The sequence below is a fragment of the Bubalus bubalis genome, chromosome 5, assembly GCF_019923935.1.
Source record: "Bubalus bubalis isolate 160015118507 breed Murrah chromosome 5, NDDB_SH_1, whole genome shotgun sequence".
Classification (NCBI taxonomy): Eukaryota; Metazoa; Chordata; class Mammalia; order Artiodactyla; family Bovidae; genus Bubalus; species Bubalus bubalis.
Window position 1 is genome coordinate 8651820 of NC_059161.1, and position 19532 is coordinate 8671351.

The following is a 19532-nucleotide window of genomic DNA, read 5'->3' on the forward strand; positions in this document are numbered from 1 at the left end:
ATATTAAACAGCAGCATTCTCAGGGCAAGAGAGCTCAAAGAGGAAACTGCCATGGCAAGGAGAGCCCCTGAAAGTGAGGCTTACCTGCCTGAGGTGGGACAGGCAGTTGGGAAGGCCTCACAGGGAAGGTCTGAAGTCCACCTTGGGGCTTGAAGCATGGGTAGGAACTAGGCCAGCAGAGAGACACAGCAAGAGTTGCAGGCAGAAGAAGGGCATTTCCAAGGCCACAGGGACAGTCTGACAAGTGTGCGTGCCACTGGCTGACACCGAGTGTGAGCATAGAGCTGGGTCAGGCTAGAGAGGGGAGTTAGGTCTTGTAAGTAACAATGTAAATTTTTAAATTATCCAAAGAAATAACAAGACGATGTTAAAGGAGTTTTAAGCAGGGAGCGGTAAGATTGGACGTGTCTTTGGAAGCGTCATGAATCCTCATGATGGTCTTTCAGGGTAGGTAGGTAGCATCTTTAGTTCATGAGTATGAGGAAAGATGAGTGAGGTTAAGCAACTTTTATAAAATCACACAGCTGGAATGCAGTGGCATTTTGGACAGAACTCGGGTCAGTCTGACTCTAAATCCCTTCCTTTTTCCACTACATCATCCTGTCTCTAAGGGGAAAAAACCTGCAAAAAATCCTTAAACCTCAATTAAGCTGTTCATTGACAGGTTGTTTTTTTTTTAATCAAAATCAGGTGTAGAGTTGATCCCTGGCATCACTGAACATGTGCGTTTTTCCCTACCTGCTTGAATAAACAATATGGCCCTCCTAGGAAAAATGCAAACAGTCCCCCGTATAAGATCTCAGCCCTGAGTGCAGAGTGTTGACTGGAAGAACTCTGTGGCCCTGAGGGCTGGTGGAGCCACCAGGCAGAGGCTGCCCTTCAGGGCCGGATGGCAACCAGAGGCCATTAGTCAAGCCACACTTCAAAACTCACCGACCACGTGCCATCAAATGGTCACCCAACACACCTCCAGAAATGACGAGCTCACTACCCAGGCACAGCTTGTGGCATATTGAGATAGTGTGAGTATTCAAAAAAGACTCTCTATGAGACACAAAATGAGCTCCAAACCCAGATAATTGTGGCAGAAGTTCCTGTTGCCAGTTATTAACATATTCATGTACAAAACATCAGAATATGATGTTGCATGGTGAGACACCCCTGAGTGTTGTCACTTTCCCCTGACTCTGAAGAGTCAAATGAAGTCAACACTCCCCTCAAAGAAATAATGGAGTGGGAAATGTCAAGTTCAAGGCACATACAGCCTATTTCTCAGAAAAAACACCTTTGCTCACATTCAATCTGGCAGCCTCTACCAGTGATTCTAGCTTGAGGGACCGAAAAACTAGGAACCCTAATACGGGCTCCCTGGTGGCTCAGTCGGTAAAGAATTCACCTACAATGCAGGAGACCACCTGCAATGCAGGAGACCTAGGTTCGATCCCTGGGTTGGGAAGATTCCCTGAAGAAGGAAATAGCAACCCGCTCCAGTATTCTTGCCTGGGAAACCCCATGGACAGAGGAGTCTGGCAGGCTACAGAGTCCATGGGGTCGTAAAGAGTGGGACATGCCTAGTACACACACTACTGGCTTAGCCTCCACAAACCCACCTTCCACTCTCTCTCAGCCGAGGACAGCGCACCTGCTCGTCAGCGGGGAATGTGGACAGTAAGCCCAGCTGTGCGGGTGCCCAGTAAGTAAAGTTCTGGTCTCTGCGTCTCTGTCCAGCTGCCGCGAGATGGTTGGCGCAGGGCCGTCTTGTGCTCCTCAGGTGGGCGGCCATGACACCACTTCCGTGTACATAAGGAAAGCAGCTTCTATACTGATTAGACCAAACCCGTGCACAGTCATTGAAAAGTAGGTGTTCTTCCTTTAAAACTTAACTGAAATGCTAAAACTTAAGACCGAATAAAAACTGAGAGCAATTATGGTGAGAGAAGAAAGAAATTGGCAAACTGGCATAACCTCGTTTGAACTTGGCAGTTTCCATCCCAGTTTTAAATGTTTCTACCCTCTGTCTCCCTAATTCCACTCCTAGTAATCCATCATTTTTATTCTAGCACAGGTATTTAGAGAGCTAACAATCAGTAGAAGGGACTAAGTAAGAATGGTAACCCATCCATTTATACCCAACACACTGAGACACTGTTTAAAAATTCAAACAAATGTTTCAAAAGAAATAATAAAGTTCAAAATCTTAGGCACCGGAACAGTAAAAGAAATGCAAAACCAAAGCTGCCAGCAGGAGCTGAAACGAAACAGTCCAGGAGTTTTTCAGAAACAGGGCTTCTCAGAGCTGGGTATGCACTGCATGGGACTGGAAGGGAAACCTCATGCTCTTGCTGGGGCGGCAGAGCGCTGCCCTGACAAAGAGGCATGGAGCAGAAAACCATTAACCATGCCTCAGAGACGTAAAAAAGACACTGGTCATCTGTCTGGCCTTTTGGATAGAAGAGGATAAGCGATCAGAACCCCAAGTACCTGCCATATATAAGTGTGGGGCCCAACTCCTGCTGTTCACATGGTTGGGAGCCCCAGGGCTAAAACCATGTACAGGAAAGTTGGTCTGAACCAGGTGAAAATTTATTAATCTGGTGGGCAAACTCAACCACCACATCCAGAAGCCTCATCGACTGGGGACCCAACAGACTCCCACCAACAATCTCAGTTCGGGCATAAGCTCACTACAAGAGGAAGGCAAACACCAAACCAGAGGATTTAAAGTAAGCTGACGTCTCTACATAGAGCTGATTCACTTTGTTGTACAGCAAAAACTAACATTATAAAGCAATTATACTCCAATAATAAAAAAAATAAATTAAGCTAACATTTCTAAAGCAATAAAAAAGGAAGAAATATTAACAGAACTCAGAAAATGGGCAAGAGACATGATCTGACATTTCACTAGGTTGGAAATATGGTTGGAAAACAAGCTCATGAAAAGACATTCAGTATCTTTAGCCATTTAAAATGCAAATTGCGATCACAATGAGCTATCACTACATATTTAGTAACATGGTTAAAATAAAAAATAGTGGCAGTGTCAAATGCTGGCAAGGACAGAAACTGGATGTTTCACGTGTAAAACAGTACAACCAACTGCAACTGGCAAATAGTTTGGAAGCTTCTTGTGAAACTAAATACATACTCACAAGTATATATTGTACAAAGGCGCACACACACACAAATGAGTACATGGAAAGACTGATGAAATCTGAATATGATCTTTAATTAACAATATTCTACATATGTTGATTTTGAGCATGCTCAAAATTCTCCAAGCCAGGCTTCAGCAATATGTGAACCGTGAACTTCCAGATATTCAAGCTGGTTTTAGAAAAGGTAGAGGAATCAGAGATCAAATTGCCAACATCCGCTGGATCGTCAAAAAAGCAAGAGAGTTCCAGAAAAACATCTATTTCTGCTTTATTGACTACGCCAAAGCATTTGACTATGTGGATCACAGTAAACTGTGGAAAATTCTGAAAGACATGGAAATACCAGACCACCCGACCTGCCTCTTGAGAAATCTGTATTCAGGTCAGGAAGCAACATTTAGAACTGGACATGGAACAACAGACTGGTTCCAAATAGGAAAAGGAGTATGTCAAGGCTGTATATGGTCACCCTGCTTATTTAACTTATATGCAGAGTACATCATGAGAAATGCTGGGCTGGAAGAAGCACAAGCTGGAATCAAGATTGCTGGGAGAAATATCAATAACTTCAGATATGCAGATACCACCCTTATGGCCGAAAATGAAGAAGAACTAAAGAGCCTCTTGATGAAAGTGAAAGAGGAGAGTGAAGAAGTTGGCTTAAAGCTCAACATTCAGAAAACGAAGATCATGGCATCCAGTCCCATCACCTCATGGCAAATAGATGGGGAAACAGTGGAAACAGAGACAGACTTTATTTGGGGGGCTCCAAAATCACTGCAGATGGTGACTGCAGCCATGAAATTAAAAGATGCTTACTCCTTGGAAGGAAAGTTATGACCAACCTAGATAGCATATTAAAAAGCAGAGACATTACTTTGCCAACAAAGGTCCATCTAGTCAAGGCTATGGTTTTTCCTGTGGTCATGTATGGATGTGAGAGTTGGACTATAAAGAAAGCTGAGCGCCAAAGAATTGATGCTTTTGAACTGTGGTGTTGGAGAAGACTCTTGAGAGTCCCTTGGACTGCAAGGAGATCCAACCAGTCCATCCTAAAGGAAATCAGTCCTGAATATTCATTGGAAGGACTGATGTTGAAGCTGAAAGTCCAATACTGTGGCCACCTGATGGGAAGAGCTGACTCATTTGAAAAGTCCCTGATGCTGGGAAAGATTGAAGGTGGGAGGAGAAGGGGACAACAGAGGATGAGATTGTTGGATGGCATCACAGACTCAATGGACGTGGGTTTGAGTAAACCCCAGGAGTTGGTAATGGACAGGGAGGTCTGGCGTGCTGCAGACAATGGGGTCACAAAGAGTCGGACAGGACTGAGCAACTGAACTGAACTGAACACAGGTTGATGTCCTATAGTTATATGTCACACTGTTTACTATTAGACTGTAGTTTATAAGATGCTGCCCCTGAGGGAAGCTGAGTGGAGGGTAGAGCACCCTGTGTACTAGTTCTGTAACTTGTTGTTGCTGTTTAGCTGCTCAATTGTGTCTGACTCTTGGTGACTCCATGGACTGCAGCCTGCCAGGCTCCTCTGTCCATGGGATTTGCCAAGCAAGAATACTGGAAGAGGTTGCTGCTTCCTTTTCCAGGAGACCTTCCTGACCCAGGGATTGAACCCACATCTCCTACATTGGCAGGTGGATTCTTTACCTCTGAGCCACCAGTGAAGCCCTGCAACTTACTGTGAGTCTATAACAATTTTAAAATAAAAAGCTTTCAAAAATTAATGTTAAGTATAAAATATGCCATAAAATATGATATAATTTGTGAAAATACATTTTTAAAACCACAAATCAGAGTATGTATGTTTATGAATAAAAATATAAGTAATAAAAATATCAAAACACCAATAGCAAGGAGACATACAGGTTTAGGGCAATGTTACCTCTGGGATAAATTCTAAGAGGACCTCAACTTTACCTGTAATATTTTAATTTGGTTTTTTACCTGTAATTTTTTTTTTTTTTTTGGCTGTTTGGCCACCTGATGCGGAGAGTTGACTCATTTGAAAAGACCCTGATGCTGGGAAAGATTGAGGGCTGGAGGAGAAAGGGATGACAGAGGATGAGATGGTTGGATGGCATCACTGACACGACAGACATGGGTTTGGGTGGACTCCTGATAGACAGGGAGGCCTGGCATGCTGTGGTTCATGAGGTAGCAAAGAGTCGGACACGACTGAGCAACTGAATTGAACTGAACTGATGCAGCTTACAGGATCTTAGTTCCCTAACCAAGGATCAAACCCAAGCTCACAGCAGTGAAATTGCTGAGTTCTAACCACTAGACCACCAGGGGATTTCCATGTAATATTTTAATTTTTAAAAAAGAATTTGGAGTGAGAAATTGTCAGCATGTACTATATAAACAAATTAGGTAAATGAAAACTTGTTAAATTACTCTTCACTACTCCGAATGTCAAGGTTTTCTAAATTAAAACAAAAATATACATACAAAGAGGTTCATTGAAGCATTCATTATGATCTGTAATAACCAAAGGCTGGTAACAATCTAATTATGTATCAACAAGGGGACAGCTAACTAAATAGCTTTAGATATAGTCATGCAATGAATACAAAGCAACCATTAAAAAGAATGAAAGGGATATGTGCTCTTAGGAAAATGTCCCAAATACACTAGGAAGTGGGGGAAAAGCACACTGGAAAATAACACATATAGTATTATGACAACATTTTGTTTTTTAAAAAATCAATATAAATACATATGAACACTATATATATGAAATATATATGCATATATGAATCCAACAAAAAACTTGTTTTACTTCTGAAAATTGAAATTTTTTTCTTACTGAGAAATGTAGGATTGCATGTAACATCCTATTTCCTGTTTATTAGATACCCAAGTAAGAATACTGGAGTGGGTAGCCATGCCCTCCTCCAGGGGATCTTCCCGACCCAGGGACTGAACCCAGGTCTACTGCATTGCAGGCAGATTCTGTACCATCTTTGTCATCAGGGAAACATCCTGTTAGTTTCAGATGTATAGCATAATGATTCTTTATTGATATACAATGCAAAATGACATCTACAATGTCGAATTAACACAAATTGCCACGTGTAGCTACAAATTTTTTTCTTGTAGTAAGAATGTTTAACTACTCTTTTGAATATACAATACAGTATTACAAACAATAGGCACGTGCTTCATTACATCACCAGAACTCATTTACTTATAACTGGTAGTTTGTACCTTTTGACCTACTTCATCAATTTCATTTACCCTTACCCCCTGTGTCTAGCAGGCACCAACCTGTTGTCTGTTATCTATGGAGATCAGGAGGTTTTTATTTTGCTTTGTTTTAGTTCGACATAAAAATAAGATCATACAGTATTTGTCTTTCTCTGTCTGACATATTTCATTTAGCACAATGCCCTCAAGGTCCATCCAGTTCAGTTCAGTCACTCAGTTGTGGCCGACTGTTTGAGACCCCATGAAGTGCAGCACGCCAGGTCTCCCTGTCCATCACCAACTCCCGGAGTTTGCCCAAACCCACATCCATTGAGTCCGTGATGCCATCCAACAATCTCATCTTCTGTTGTCCCCTTCTCCTCCCACCTTCAATTCCCAGCATCAGGGTCTTTTCAAATGAGTCAGCTCTTCACATCAGGTGGCCAAAGTACCAGACTTTGAGCTTCAACATCAGTCCTTCCAATGAACACCCAGGTCGGATCTCCCTTAGGATGAACTGGTTGGATCTCCTTGCAGTCCAAGGGACTCTCAAGAGTCTTCTCCAACACCACAGTTCAAAAGCATCAATTCTTCGGTGCTCAGCTTTCTTTATAGTCCAACTCTCACATCCATACATGACCACAGGAAAAACCATAGCCTTGGCTAGACAGACCTTTGTGAACAAAGTACTGTCTCTGCTTTTGAATATGCTGTCTAAGTTGGTCATAACTTTCCTTCCAAGGAGTAAGTGTCTTAATTTCATGGCTGTAGTCACCATCTGCAGTGATTTTGGAGCCCCCCAAAATAAAGTCAGCCACTGTTTCCCCATCTATTTGCCATGAAGTGATAGGACCAGATGCCTTGATCTTCATTTTCTGAATGTTGAGCTTTAAGCCAACTTTTTCACTCTCCTCTTTCACTTTCATCAAGAGGCTCTTTAGTTCTTCACTTTCTGCCATAGGGTGGTATCATCTGTGTATCTGAAGTTATTGATATTTCTCCCGGCAATCTTGATTCCAGCTTGTGTTTCTTCCAGTCCAGCGTTTCTCATGATGTACTCTGCATATAAGTTAAATAAGCAGGGTGACAATATACAGCCTTGACATACTCCTTTTCCTATTTGGAACCAGTCTTTTATTCCATGTCCAGTTCTAAATGTTGCTTCCTGACCTGCATACAAATTTCTCAAGAGGCAGGTCAGGTGGTCTGGTATTTCCATGTCTTTCAGAATTTTCCACAGTTTACTGTGATCCACATAGTCAAATGCTTTGGCGTAGTCAATAAAGCAGAAATAGGTGTTTTTCTGGAACTCTCTTGCTTTTTTGACAATCCAGCGGATGTTGGCAATTTGATCTCTGATTCCTCTACCTTTTCTAAAACCAGCTTGAATATCTGGACGTTGACGGTTCACGTATTGCTGAAGCCTGGCTTGGAGAATTTTGAGCATTACTTTACTAGCGTGTGAGATGAGTGCAATTGTGCGGTAGTTTGAGCATTCTTTAGTATTGCCTTTCTTTGGGACTGAAATGAAAACTGACCTTTTCCAGTCCTATGGCCACTGCTGAGTTTTCCAAATTTGCTGACATATTGAGCTCAATAAAGGACAGAAATGGTATGGACCTAACAGAAGCAGAAGATATTAAGAAGAGGTGGCAAGAATACACAGAAGAACTGTACAAAAAAGATCTTCACAACCCAGATAATCATGATGGTGTCTAATCATGGTGAGTAATCATGATCACTCACACTCACCTAGAGCCAGACATCCTGGAATGTGAAATCAAGTGAGCCTTAGGAAGCATCACTATGAACAAAGCTAGTGGAACAAAGCTAGAATTCCAGTTGAGCTATTTCAAGGTCTATCCATGCCATTGCAAATAGCAAGATTTCCTTCTCTTCAGAATATTTTTAAAAGCAAGATAAAGAATGAACAATCAAAACAATATTAAACTAACATTGTGAACATTTACTGTATACCAAAGTGTTCGTTCACATTCATAACCTGCCTTACTCTTCACAAATCGGTGAATACATATTATTTTCAATTGAACTCATTCCCTCCATTTGAAGAGAAGAAAGAGAAAGAAATGGAAATTCTTAGAGGTGAAATGACGGGCCCCAGATCACACAAGAAGTGGTCGAGTGGCTGTAATGTTTAATGCTGTTTCAGCCCACGAAGCCTGTCACCCACAGGAAAGCCAGCAGCACATACGGCATTTACCTGATCTCCTTACAGTGAGGGTGTCAGGAGCTGTGGGCTGTGATGTGACTGAAGGAATGTGCCTGCGCTCTAGCCATCACGAATAGCCCAGATTTTATCCTGACCTGGGTCCCTCATAGGGAAGAGTGAGGAGATGTGACAGGAAGAGATGGTTCCCCTCCATATATTCCCCCGAACCACTTCATGAAGACAGAAGCTGGCAGCAAGGAGTGGTCCCAGCAGACTCCAGCAGGTCACTCCTGCATGAAGACCATAGGCTGAAACCTGCTGAGCAAGATGGATGCTCATACACCAACCATGACTTCCCTTTCTATAAAGGCAGAGAGAGTTAGAGCAGCAAGGTGATAGTAGACTCAGATCCTGCTCCAAGAAAGGGTTCTCTGCCCAGCTGTGGAGTATGCCTCCTAAGGGGCAGAAACTTGAGCTTCCCAAGGAGGCACCCACCAATAACTGAGTAAGAAGGTGGTGGAGGGGCCTGGCCCTTCCTGCTCCGTGTGGGGCTCCTCCAACTGCTGTCTCTGCTGCAGAGCTCCATGTTGGGCTGGCAGGGCCTCTAGCAGATCTACACTGTGTCTGCTGCTTGCCCTGCCCAATGCTGCTTCCTGCTCCCTTTCTTTCATAGATGTTACTCAGCATCTGCATCCCAGAGAACTCAACCTGTGAAAAGGGTCCTTCAGCCTGATCTACATACATTATATCTACTAATCCCAAACTCCTGCTTTATCCCTCCCCCTCCTCCCCCTTTGGGAACTGTAACTCGTGCTTCTAGAAGGAGAAGGATAAAAGTAACCATTTTAAAACACACCAACTCAACAGACATGAGTTTGAACAAACTGGGAGAGAGTAAAGGACAGAGAAGCCTGGTGTGCCACAGTTCATGAGGTTGCAAAGAGTCGGACGTGACCTAGCGACGGAACGAGAACAAATCATGGGATTATGAATGATTCCTCTCCCCCCGACATCTTGTGTGCATGCTAAGTCGCTTCAGTCATGTCCAACTCTTTGAGACCCTATGGATTGTAGCCCACCAGGGATTCTCCAGGCAAAAATACTGGAGTAGGTTGCCATGCCCTCCTCCAGGGGATGTTCCCGAATCAGGGAACAGATGCCCCTCTCCTTACATCTCCTTCATCGGCAGGCATTACCACTAGCGTCCCTAGGAAACACCCAACCCCTGCCCCGATATCTTACACCACACTAAAGGCCTACTTACCTGAGTTCCTTTTACCCAGAACATTATGTCTGGATTTTAACAAAAAGTATCAAGACATACTGAAAGCCAAAAAACACAGTCTCAAGAGACAGAGACAGACCTAGATATGGCAGGGATATTGGAATTATCAGACCATAAATTTTTAAAAATATGATTCATACGCTAAGGGTTCTAATGGATAAAATAGACAGCATGCAAGAACAGACAGGAAATGTAAGCAGAGATGGAAATTCTTAGAAAGAACCAAAAAGAAATGCTGCTGCTGCTGCTAAGTCGCTTCAGTCATGTCCGACTCTGTGCGACCCCATAGACGGCAGCCCACCAGGCTCCCCCATCCCTGGGATTCTCCAGGCAAGTACACTGGAGTGGGTTGCCATTTCCTTCTCCAATAAAAAGAAATGCTAGAGATCAAAAATACTGTAACTGAAATAAAAAATGCCTTTTTATGGGCTCCGTAGTGGACAGGACACAGCAGAGGACAGCGTTTCTGAGCTTGGGAACATGTCAATAGACACCTTCAAAACTGAAAAGCAAAGAGAAAAAGACCAAAAATTAAAGTAAAACAGGATGTCTAAGGACTGTGTGACAACTACAAAAGGTGTAACAAATATGAAATGGCAATAACAGAAGGAAAAGAAGGGGAAATGGAAGAAATATTTGAAGCAATAATGACAGATAATTTCCCCCAAATTCATGTCAGACACCAAACCACAGAGAGTGGAAACTCAGTAAACACAAAGCAAGATAATGAAAAGAAACGGAAAAAAAAAAAAAACCCACTTAGGCATAGCATCGGAGAAGGCAATGGCACCCCACTCCAGCACTCTTGCCTGGGAAATTCCATGGATGGAGGAGCCTGGTAGGATGCAGTCCATGGGGTCGCTAAGAGTCAGACACGACTGAGCGACTTCACTTTCACTTTTCACTTTCATGCATTGGAGAAGGAAATGGCAACCCACTCCAGTGTTCTTGCCTGGAGAATCCCAGGGATGGGAGCCTGGTGGGCTGCCGTCTATGGGGTCGCACAGAGTTGGACACGACTGATGCAACTTAGCAGCAGCGGCAGCAGCAGCAGGCATAGCATATTCAAACTGCAGAAAATCAAACAAAAATTCCTCAAAGAATCTGGGGGAGGGGAGAGGGGGGTGGTGTGTAGCTGGTGGGGGTGAGGGGAAATCATAACCTATTAGGAGGAAAGATAAGAATTACACCATAATTCCACTCAGAGACCACACAAGCAAGAAGAGAGTAGAGTGAAATATTTAAAGTGTTGAAAAAGCAAACACCAAACTAGAACTCTATACCTTGGAATATTATCTTTCAAAAGTGAAAGGATAAATAGACTTCCTCAGATAAAAATTGAGGGAATTTGTTGCCAGCAGAAATGCTTTGCAAGAAAAGCGTATAAAGAAGATATTCAGAGAGAGAGAAAGTAGTATCAGTCATAAAGTTGGATCTACTTAATTAAAAAGAATACTGCATACTGCAGAAGGAATAAGGGAAGGTACAAGAAAACTTTTCTTATTCTTAATTGATCTGACAGGTAACAGCTTGTTCAAAGTAACAGCACCAATGTATGATAATGTGTGTATGTGTGTGTGTGTGTGTGTGTATAAGTGCTTATGTACACTTATGAATAAGTGAATCACAAGAATAATACAAGGGACACGACAGAACAATTAGAGGAGCATTTAGTTACAAAGCACTCGCACTGCTCATGAAGCAGTATGTTACAGGGTATGCATGCTCAGTCGCTTCAGTCATGTCCAACTCTTTGCGACCCCACACACTATAGCCTGCCAGACTCCTCTGTGCAAGGGATTTCCCAGGCAAGAATATTGAAGTGGGTTGCCATTTCTCTCTCCAAAGGATTTTCCCCACCCACAGTTTACAGCGGGCCCTCTAAATCCATAATTTTCATGCCTGTGGACTCAACCAAGTGCAGATCAAAATACTCAGAAAAAGAATTCCAGAAAGTACCAAAAAGCAAAACTTGAATTTGTTGCTCCACCAGCAACTATCTTCACAACAGTTACATTATATTTACAACTATTTACAGAGCATTTACATTGTATTAGGCATTATAAGTAATCTAGAGATGATTTAAAGTATATAAGAGGATATGCTTAGGCTATATACAAACACATGTCATTTTATATGAAAGACTTGAGCATCCATGGATTTTGGTATTTGTGAGGGGTCCTAGAAAAAAATCCCTTGTGGATATCTAGGGATGACTGTATTTGAAAGTGGACTTGGATTACCTGTAAATGTCTACTGCAAACTCTAGGGCAACCACAAAAAAAAAAAAGTAAAAAAGGAAGTATAATTGATATCCTAAGGAAAGAGGAAAAAATAGAATCATATAACATGCTCAGTTAAAACCATAAAAGGCAAAAAAAGTGGAAGACAAAATAGGAACACAGAACCAAGGACAACAAATAAAAACCAGCAACAAATTCTGTAGATATTAATCCAACTTTAAGCCGATTTTAAAGTGATTATCTAACAATAAACACTTTAAATGTCAATGATTTAAATAGGCCAATTAACACAGGGATTATCAAAGTGGATCAAGAAATAAGACCCAATTATATGCTGTCAATAAGAAACCCACTTTAAATACAAAGACACAAGTAGATTAAAACAAAAGGGTAAAGAAAGATTTACCATACTAATGCTAAGCAAAAGAAAGTGGGAGTTGCAATATTCATTTCCGACAGACCAGAAACTTTACGGCAAGAAAAGTTATCAGGGATAAAGAATGGCATTACAACACATGTGTCTTTTTCAATGATGATTTTCTCAGGGTATATATGCAGTAGTGGGGTTGCTGGGTCATATGGTAGTATTATTCCTAGTTTTTTAAGGAACCTCCATACTGTTCTCCATAGTGGCTGTTATCAACTTACATTCCCACCAACAGTGCAGAGGATTCTGTCTTCTCCACATCCTCTCCAGCATTTATCATATGTAGATTTTTTGATGCTGGCCATTCTCATTGGTGTCATTATAATTTTGATTTGCATTCTCTAATAATGAGCGATGTTGAACATCTTTTCATGTATTTATTGGCCATCTGTATGTCTTATTTGGAGAAATATCTATTTAGGTCTTCTGCCCATTTTTTGATTGGGCTATCATGTGTAAAATAGATAGCTAGTGGGAAGCTGCTGTATAACACGGGGAGCCCAGCCTGACGCTCTGTGATGACTTAGAGGAGTGGGATGGGGGAGGGGAGGAAGGCTCGACAGGGAGGGGATATATATATAATTATGGCTGATTCATGTTGTTGTATGGCAGAAACCAATACAACATTGTAAAGCAATTATCCTCCAATTAAAAAATAAATTAAAAAAAAAGAATGGCATTAGATAATGATAAAGGAGTTGGTTTTTCAAGAAGACATAACAATCCTTAATACGTAGGCACCAAGCAACAGAGCATCAAAATATTAAATACCTGAGGCAAAAACTGAAAGAACTGAATACCTGAGGCAAAAACTGATAGAATTGAATACATGAGGCAAAAACTAAAAGAATTGTAAGGAGAAATAGATGAATCCATTATGATAGTTAGAGACTTTAACAGCCCCCTAACGGAAACGTGCAGATCCAGCAGGCAAAAATCAGTAAGGGCATTGTTGAACTCAACACCACCATCAATCAAGTGGATAAAAAGGACATCTATAGGCTATTTCCTCTAATAGTAGCTGAATATACATTCTTCTCAAGCCCACATGCAACATTCGCCAAGACAGACCACACATTGGGCCATAAAACACAACAAATTTAAAAGAATAGAAATCAAACAATGTCTGCCCTCAGATCACAGTGGAATTAAGCCAGGAATCAGTAACAGAAAGACAGTTGGAAAATCACCAAATACTTGGCGATTAAACAACACTTCTAAATAACACATGGGATCAAAGAAAAAAATCTCAATAGGAAGTTTTAAATATTTTGAACAAACTGAAAATGAAAACACAACCTATCAAAATTTGTGGGATGCAGTGAAAGCAGTGTTTAAAAGGAAATTTATAGGATTGATATATTAGTAAAGAAGAAAGATCAAAAATCAATAAACTGAGCTTCCGTCTTAGGAAGCTAGAAAAAGAAGAGTAAATTCAATCCAAACTAAACAGAAGGAAAAAAAAAATTAGAACAGAAATCAGTGAAATTTAAAACAGGAAACCATTAGAGAAAATCCAGAAAACCAAAAGTTGGTTCTTTGAAAAGATCAATAAAATCCATAAGCCTCTAGCCAGGCTAATTAAAATTTACTAGCCCCTGGGAGAGGACCCAGATGTTTGCCTCATATTGCCAGTCAATCAGCACTTACTCATGCCAGACAGGTAGACAAAAACACCAACATCATTTCCTTTCTTTTATCCATTTGATCAATTAAGAAAAAAAAAAACCCACTTATGAGCATCTACTATGTGCCAAACACGGTTTTAAATGCTTGGGACACATCAAACAGTAAGTACAATAAATAAGTAAACTGTATAGCTGCCCTAGTAGCTCACAGGGTAAAGAACCTGCCTGAAATGCAGGAGACCTGAGTTCAATCCCTGGGTTGGGAAGATCCCCTAGAGAAGGGAATGGCAACCCATTCCAGTACTCTTCCCTGGGAAATCCCATGAACAGAGGAGCCGGCCAGGTTACAATCCATGGGTTCACAAAGAGTTGGTTGGACACGAATAAGTGACTAACAATTTCAATTTCAGAGTATATCGGGAGATGTTAAGTGGAGAATAACACAGCAGGTTAAGGAGAGGATTAAGAGTTATGAGTCTTTCTTATTTTGTTATGAATGTTTGCGTGTGTGTGTGTGTGTATATATATATAGGCAATTTATTTTATTTATTACTTTTATTTTCTTCCCTCTTATTCCTTTATCATCTAACACAAGACATACTGATAGGAATTAAGTTTATATCACACTGTTTAAGTTACAGGATGTCAAGGATCTCATCCAAGGACTTTGCATCCTCCTCTGGGGGAGGGTTGGTATGTTTTGATTATATGCAAGAGAATGGATACAGGTATATGTATGGCTGAGCCCCTTTGCTGTCCACCTGAAACTATTAATATCACAACATTGTGAATCAGCTATATTCCAATACAAAATTAAAAGTTTAATTTAAAAAGATAAGAGGATCATATTAGGTGGAAGTATGACTTTGTTATTGTCTTTCAGTCAGTTCAGTCGCTCAGTTGTGTCTGATTCATTGTGACCCCATGGATTGCAACACGCTAGGCTTTCCTGCCCATCACCAATTCCCAGAGTTTACTCAAACTCATGTCCATTGAGTCAGTGATGCCATCCAACCATCTCATCGTCTGTCATCCCCTTCTCCTCCTGCCTTCAATCTTTCCCAGCATCAGGGTCTTTTTCAAGGAGTCAGTTCTTCCCATCAAGTGGCCAAAGTATTGGCGTTTCAGCTTCAGCATCAGTCCTTCCAATGAATATTCAGGACTGATTTCCTTTAGGATTGACTGGTTTGATCTCCTTGCAGTCCAAGGGACTCTCAAGAGTCTTCTCCATTACCACAGTTCAAAAGCATCAATTCTTCGGTGCTCAACTTTTCTCTTTATTTGGAGATTAAACATGGTTTAAGGAAATGTGTACAGGTGCCAAATTGACAAGGAATAAACCATAATGGTTAGTTTCATGTGTCAGCTCGGCTAGGCCATGATACCCAGTTGTTTAATCAAACACTAAGTGCTTCTGTGAAGATACTTTGTAGATGTGATTGACACCTACAATCAGTTGACTTTTAGGAAAGGAGATTACACTCTATAATCTAGGTGGTCCTCATCTAATCAGTTGAAAGGCCTTAAGAGCAGAACTGAGGTTTCCCTGAGAAAGAAGAAATTCCATCCATGGACCTCAGCATCAGCTCCTCGCAAGAGTTTTCAGCTGGCCAACCTGCCCTGTGAATTCTGTACCTGTCCAGCCAGCCCCCACCGCCACATAAACCAACTCCTTGCAATCAATATCTTCAGATATAAATATCCTACTAGTTCTTGTAACTCTTACCGACACAGATAGCCACAAAAAGAAAATGACATTTGAGCAAAGACTTGCCATCGGTGAAGGAGCTGCACACAGATATCTACAGGCAGAGCAAGCCTGTGCTGTAAGAGGAACAGCTGGAACGTGGCTGGATGGGAGTGAGCCAGGTGGAGAGCAGCGTGAGAGGAGGGAACTTTATTAACCAAGAGCAGCATCAGGGACAGACAGAGTGCAGGCTGTGAGCTGAATGGTCTCCTTTTTTTTTTTTTATCATAAGATGAGCCCACGTCATGATAAAAATGACGCTACCGTCATCCAAGGTCTCACCTGCTCTAACATGACACAAGTGAATGTCCCCATTCCCACTATGGGCAGAAGCTTTTGGCTGCTATACATATAGGGACATCTTCTGTAGTCAACTCGTTAGACATTCAGTGCACATGTGCAGAGCACCCACTGTCAGCTGCACCACGCTGGGAGCGTCTCCCTCAGGGGTATGGGAGCCAAGAGGCAAGTCAGGAAGCACCCTGCCTTCTGCTCACAGATTAAGAACTGACGGGCCACCACCAGGCAGAGAGACAGCCAAGACATGTCATCTTTGGATATGATGGAAATGTGCTGTATGGAAGGTATAATGCTCTTAATTGGTCTTACTAATTAACTAGACCTTACTTGGTCTAGTTGGGAAAAATACCAGGCACCACCAAAGGGAGATGAGAGTGGTTTGCATGCAAGACTACCAAAGACAGACAGTAATCATGGGGGTGCACTGAGCCTGATCAAATATCTTGTTCAGGCTTCCCAGACTCTCACTTGTCCCAGCAAAAGGAGGAACACCACCACCATGAGTTTTCCTTACTACAAAGGTTATGGAAACAACTGTAATATTAAGTATATTTATTATCCAGGAAAACTTTCGTAATCGGGCTTCCCTGGTGGCTCAGATGGTAAAAGAATCTGCCTACAACGCAGGAGACTTGGGTTTGATCCCTTGACCAGGAAGATTCCCTTAAGAAGTAAAGGGCTACCCACTCCAGTATCCTTGCCCAGAGAATTCCATGGACAGAGGAGCCTGGTGGGCTACAGTCCATGGGGTCACAAAGAGTCAGACACGACTGAGCAACTAATGCTTTCACTTTTTTTTTTTTTCCACGTGTTGATAATTATATAAAATGAAGAAAAGGCAATATAAGCCACCTTAAATGCACATATTGATTCCTAGATACATCTCAACTCCATTAAAGTGAAAAAATACATTGCTTAGGCTTGAGGAAATAGAATATTTCTTAAATACAAAGAAGAGTTAAGGCAAACCCACAAAAATTATAACAATGTTACATGGTTAGTGGGATTCTAAGTGATTTTTATTTTCTTTCTTTTGGTTTCCTGTATCTTCTTTTCCTATAACAGTATGCATTGCCCAAACAGCAAAGGTTTATAAGTAAAGCCCCCTTCATATATATGGCACTACTATCTCCTTCCCGAGAGTCAACTGACATCTTTTGTCTCAAGCAATTTCAAATGGAATTTGCAGTTCCCTTTTACATATGGGAAAGTACAAAGCTCACAAGAGTTAACTCACTTACCCAGAGTCACACACTGTGGTGTGCAGCTCAGCCAAGACAAGAGTCCTGAGTCCTGCAGGTCCCGTCCAAGCCAGCACCCTCCCTGTGGACCATTTTCTCAGCCCAGGAACCCCCTGAAGTGAGGGGAGGGTTAAGCTGAGCTAAGCCCTTGCCCTTACCTCAGCCAGACGGGAGTGCTTGTGGACGTTCTCGCCTTTCTGCACGCTGGGAGCCAGCTGCTGCAGGACACCCCGGCTGCTCGTCAGTGCTCTGGTCAGCCGAGCGAACTTCCCCCAGCCTGGAGCATGTGGAAGACAGGAGAGACAGGTTCACTTGGGTCCTGGAGGCACTCGGACATTCACACCACGAGTTACACCATCAGATGCAGATTTCCACCCTCTTGTGCACCCATGAGTCACTCGGCCATCCTTGCCATCAAAACTCGCTGCTCAGAGAAGCCCCTGGACATGCTGAAATCTGGGCAGCGGTGGACTTTTCCTTTGTACTTTCACTTGATCCTCATCATAGCTCTGTGGTGTAGGGAAGGCAGGTTTTAATAGTAGCATTGTTTTACAAATAGGGAAACTGAGGCACAGAGTGTCTAGGCAGGTAAAGAGTCTAGAACCCAGATCAGTCTACTCTGGCCCAAGGCTTTTCTGCCAGACAATACTAGGCAATCAAGATATTTCTCTGATTGTATGGCTCAGGCTGTTCGCAAGCCCCATGGCATCTGATCCTAGCAGAGACCAAGCTGGTTCTAGGTTTTAACTAACTAGACAAGCTAGTCAAATGGTCATTCCATGTACTACATTCTCCAAAGCCAGGGGAATAAGAAATGAATTTAACCCCTGGAGAGGTGGGGAAATAATACTGGTTGATTTTAGTCTGCTCTGGGATGAGGGAAGGATAGTTGATGGCATGTAGGTCCCCTTAAAACTAGAAATTCAATGAGCCTAGCACTGAACTTGGAGTAAAGAAATACGGATATAAGTCCCAAATCTGCTTGCTTGTGACCACCAACAAATTGCGTAAGTCACCTGGGCCTCAGTTATCTCATCTGTAAAGTGGAACTTAAAACACTCTGCCTGCACGCCTTAAGTGCAGGGTGCATTTTCCTGGTAAAGCAAACTAAGTTCAGCACTCCGAGTAGCAGTGGACTAAAACACTGTCTTGAGGCCTCCTTGGCCCTTTGGACTCGCTCCTCCAGGGGAAGTAAAACATTGGTCTTTTTCTAATCCTCCCACTCCATACTCCAAAATCTAAAATGAACAAGTGATCTTTACTAAGAATTTAAGATGCATGAGGGATGTTTTAAAGGTCCCCAGAGACAACTGTGCATTCCAACATCCAACAAGCCTTCTGCATCAAACTTATGACCACAGCAATTGTCTCATGAGACCCCTGAAAGTCTGCAGGGGTTCTCCAAACCAGGCGTGGGCTAGGAAGCGCCAAAGACCTGGATGGGGGTGTACATTAAATCAACAGAGCATGCAACTATTTCTACATGACAGCGAAAAGCAAGACTAGGCAATATTATATTTTATCCTTTAGAGGCTATAAGTAGTCTGCCTAGTAGCAGAAATCTCATTTACCACATTTTACCCTGGAGCACCTTTCCAAGACAGACTGAGAATCCAGAGGACAATGGAGTCAACCAGAATGATGGCTCTTTTTTTTTTTTTTCTGCACAACCTTTAAGGATCATAATCTGTACAAATTTTTGTCAATATAGCAAGAATAGCAAATCAGGTCTTTTTTATCTCTTCCAGAAGTTCTGGGCTATAATAAAAGGTAGTGGCATTTTCATCCATCCCAATGCCATTAAGCCAAGAAATGGGACTTGCTGGGGTCAGTGTGAAAAGAGGCTCACGGTGGTCGGGCTGCGGGGAGTCCTGCTGGTGTTGACAGGAGGGGACAGCCCAGACTCTCCAGGGGTCTTTGACATCTTTCCCTAAATCAGCCATTTATGAAAGTGCTCATTGGAATTCGTTTGTGTGAACTGTGGGCTAGAATATTTTAAAGTCTCTTTCGGAGTCAGGCTCACCTTCAGCTCAAAACAAAGTGGGAAATGAATTCTGCAAAGCTCTTCAAGAGGAGAAGAAAGTATATTTTCCAGGTGGGGGGAAAATAGTTGTGCACATAAACAT

The 19532-nt window shown here is 42.1% G+C and overlaps 1 protein-coding gene across 2 annotated transcripts in view; it reads right to left on the minus strand.

Moving 5' to 3' along the window:
• Window positions 1–19532, minus strand: part of KCNH1 (potassium voltage-gated channel subfamily H member 1) — a 432755-nt gene that overhangs the window by 352307 nt on the left and 60916 nt on the right. For both annotated transcript variants that reach the window (XM_045165647.1, XM_045165648.1), the window contains exon 5: window positions 17565–17683. In XM_045165647.1, coding sequence (XP_045021582.1) covers window positions 17565–17683 — 119 coding nt within the window. The remainder of the gene's footprint in view (window positions 1–17564; window positions 17684–19532) is intronic.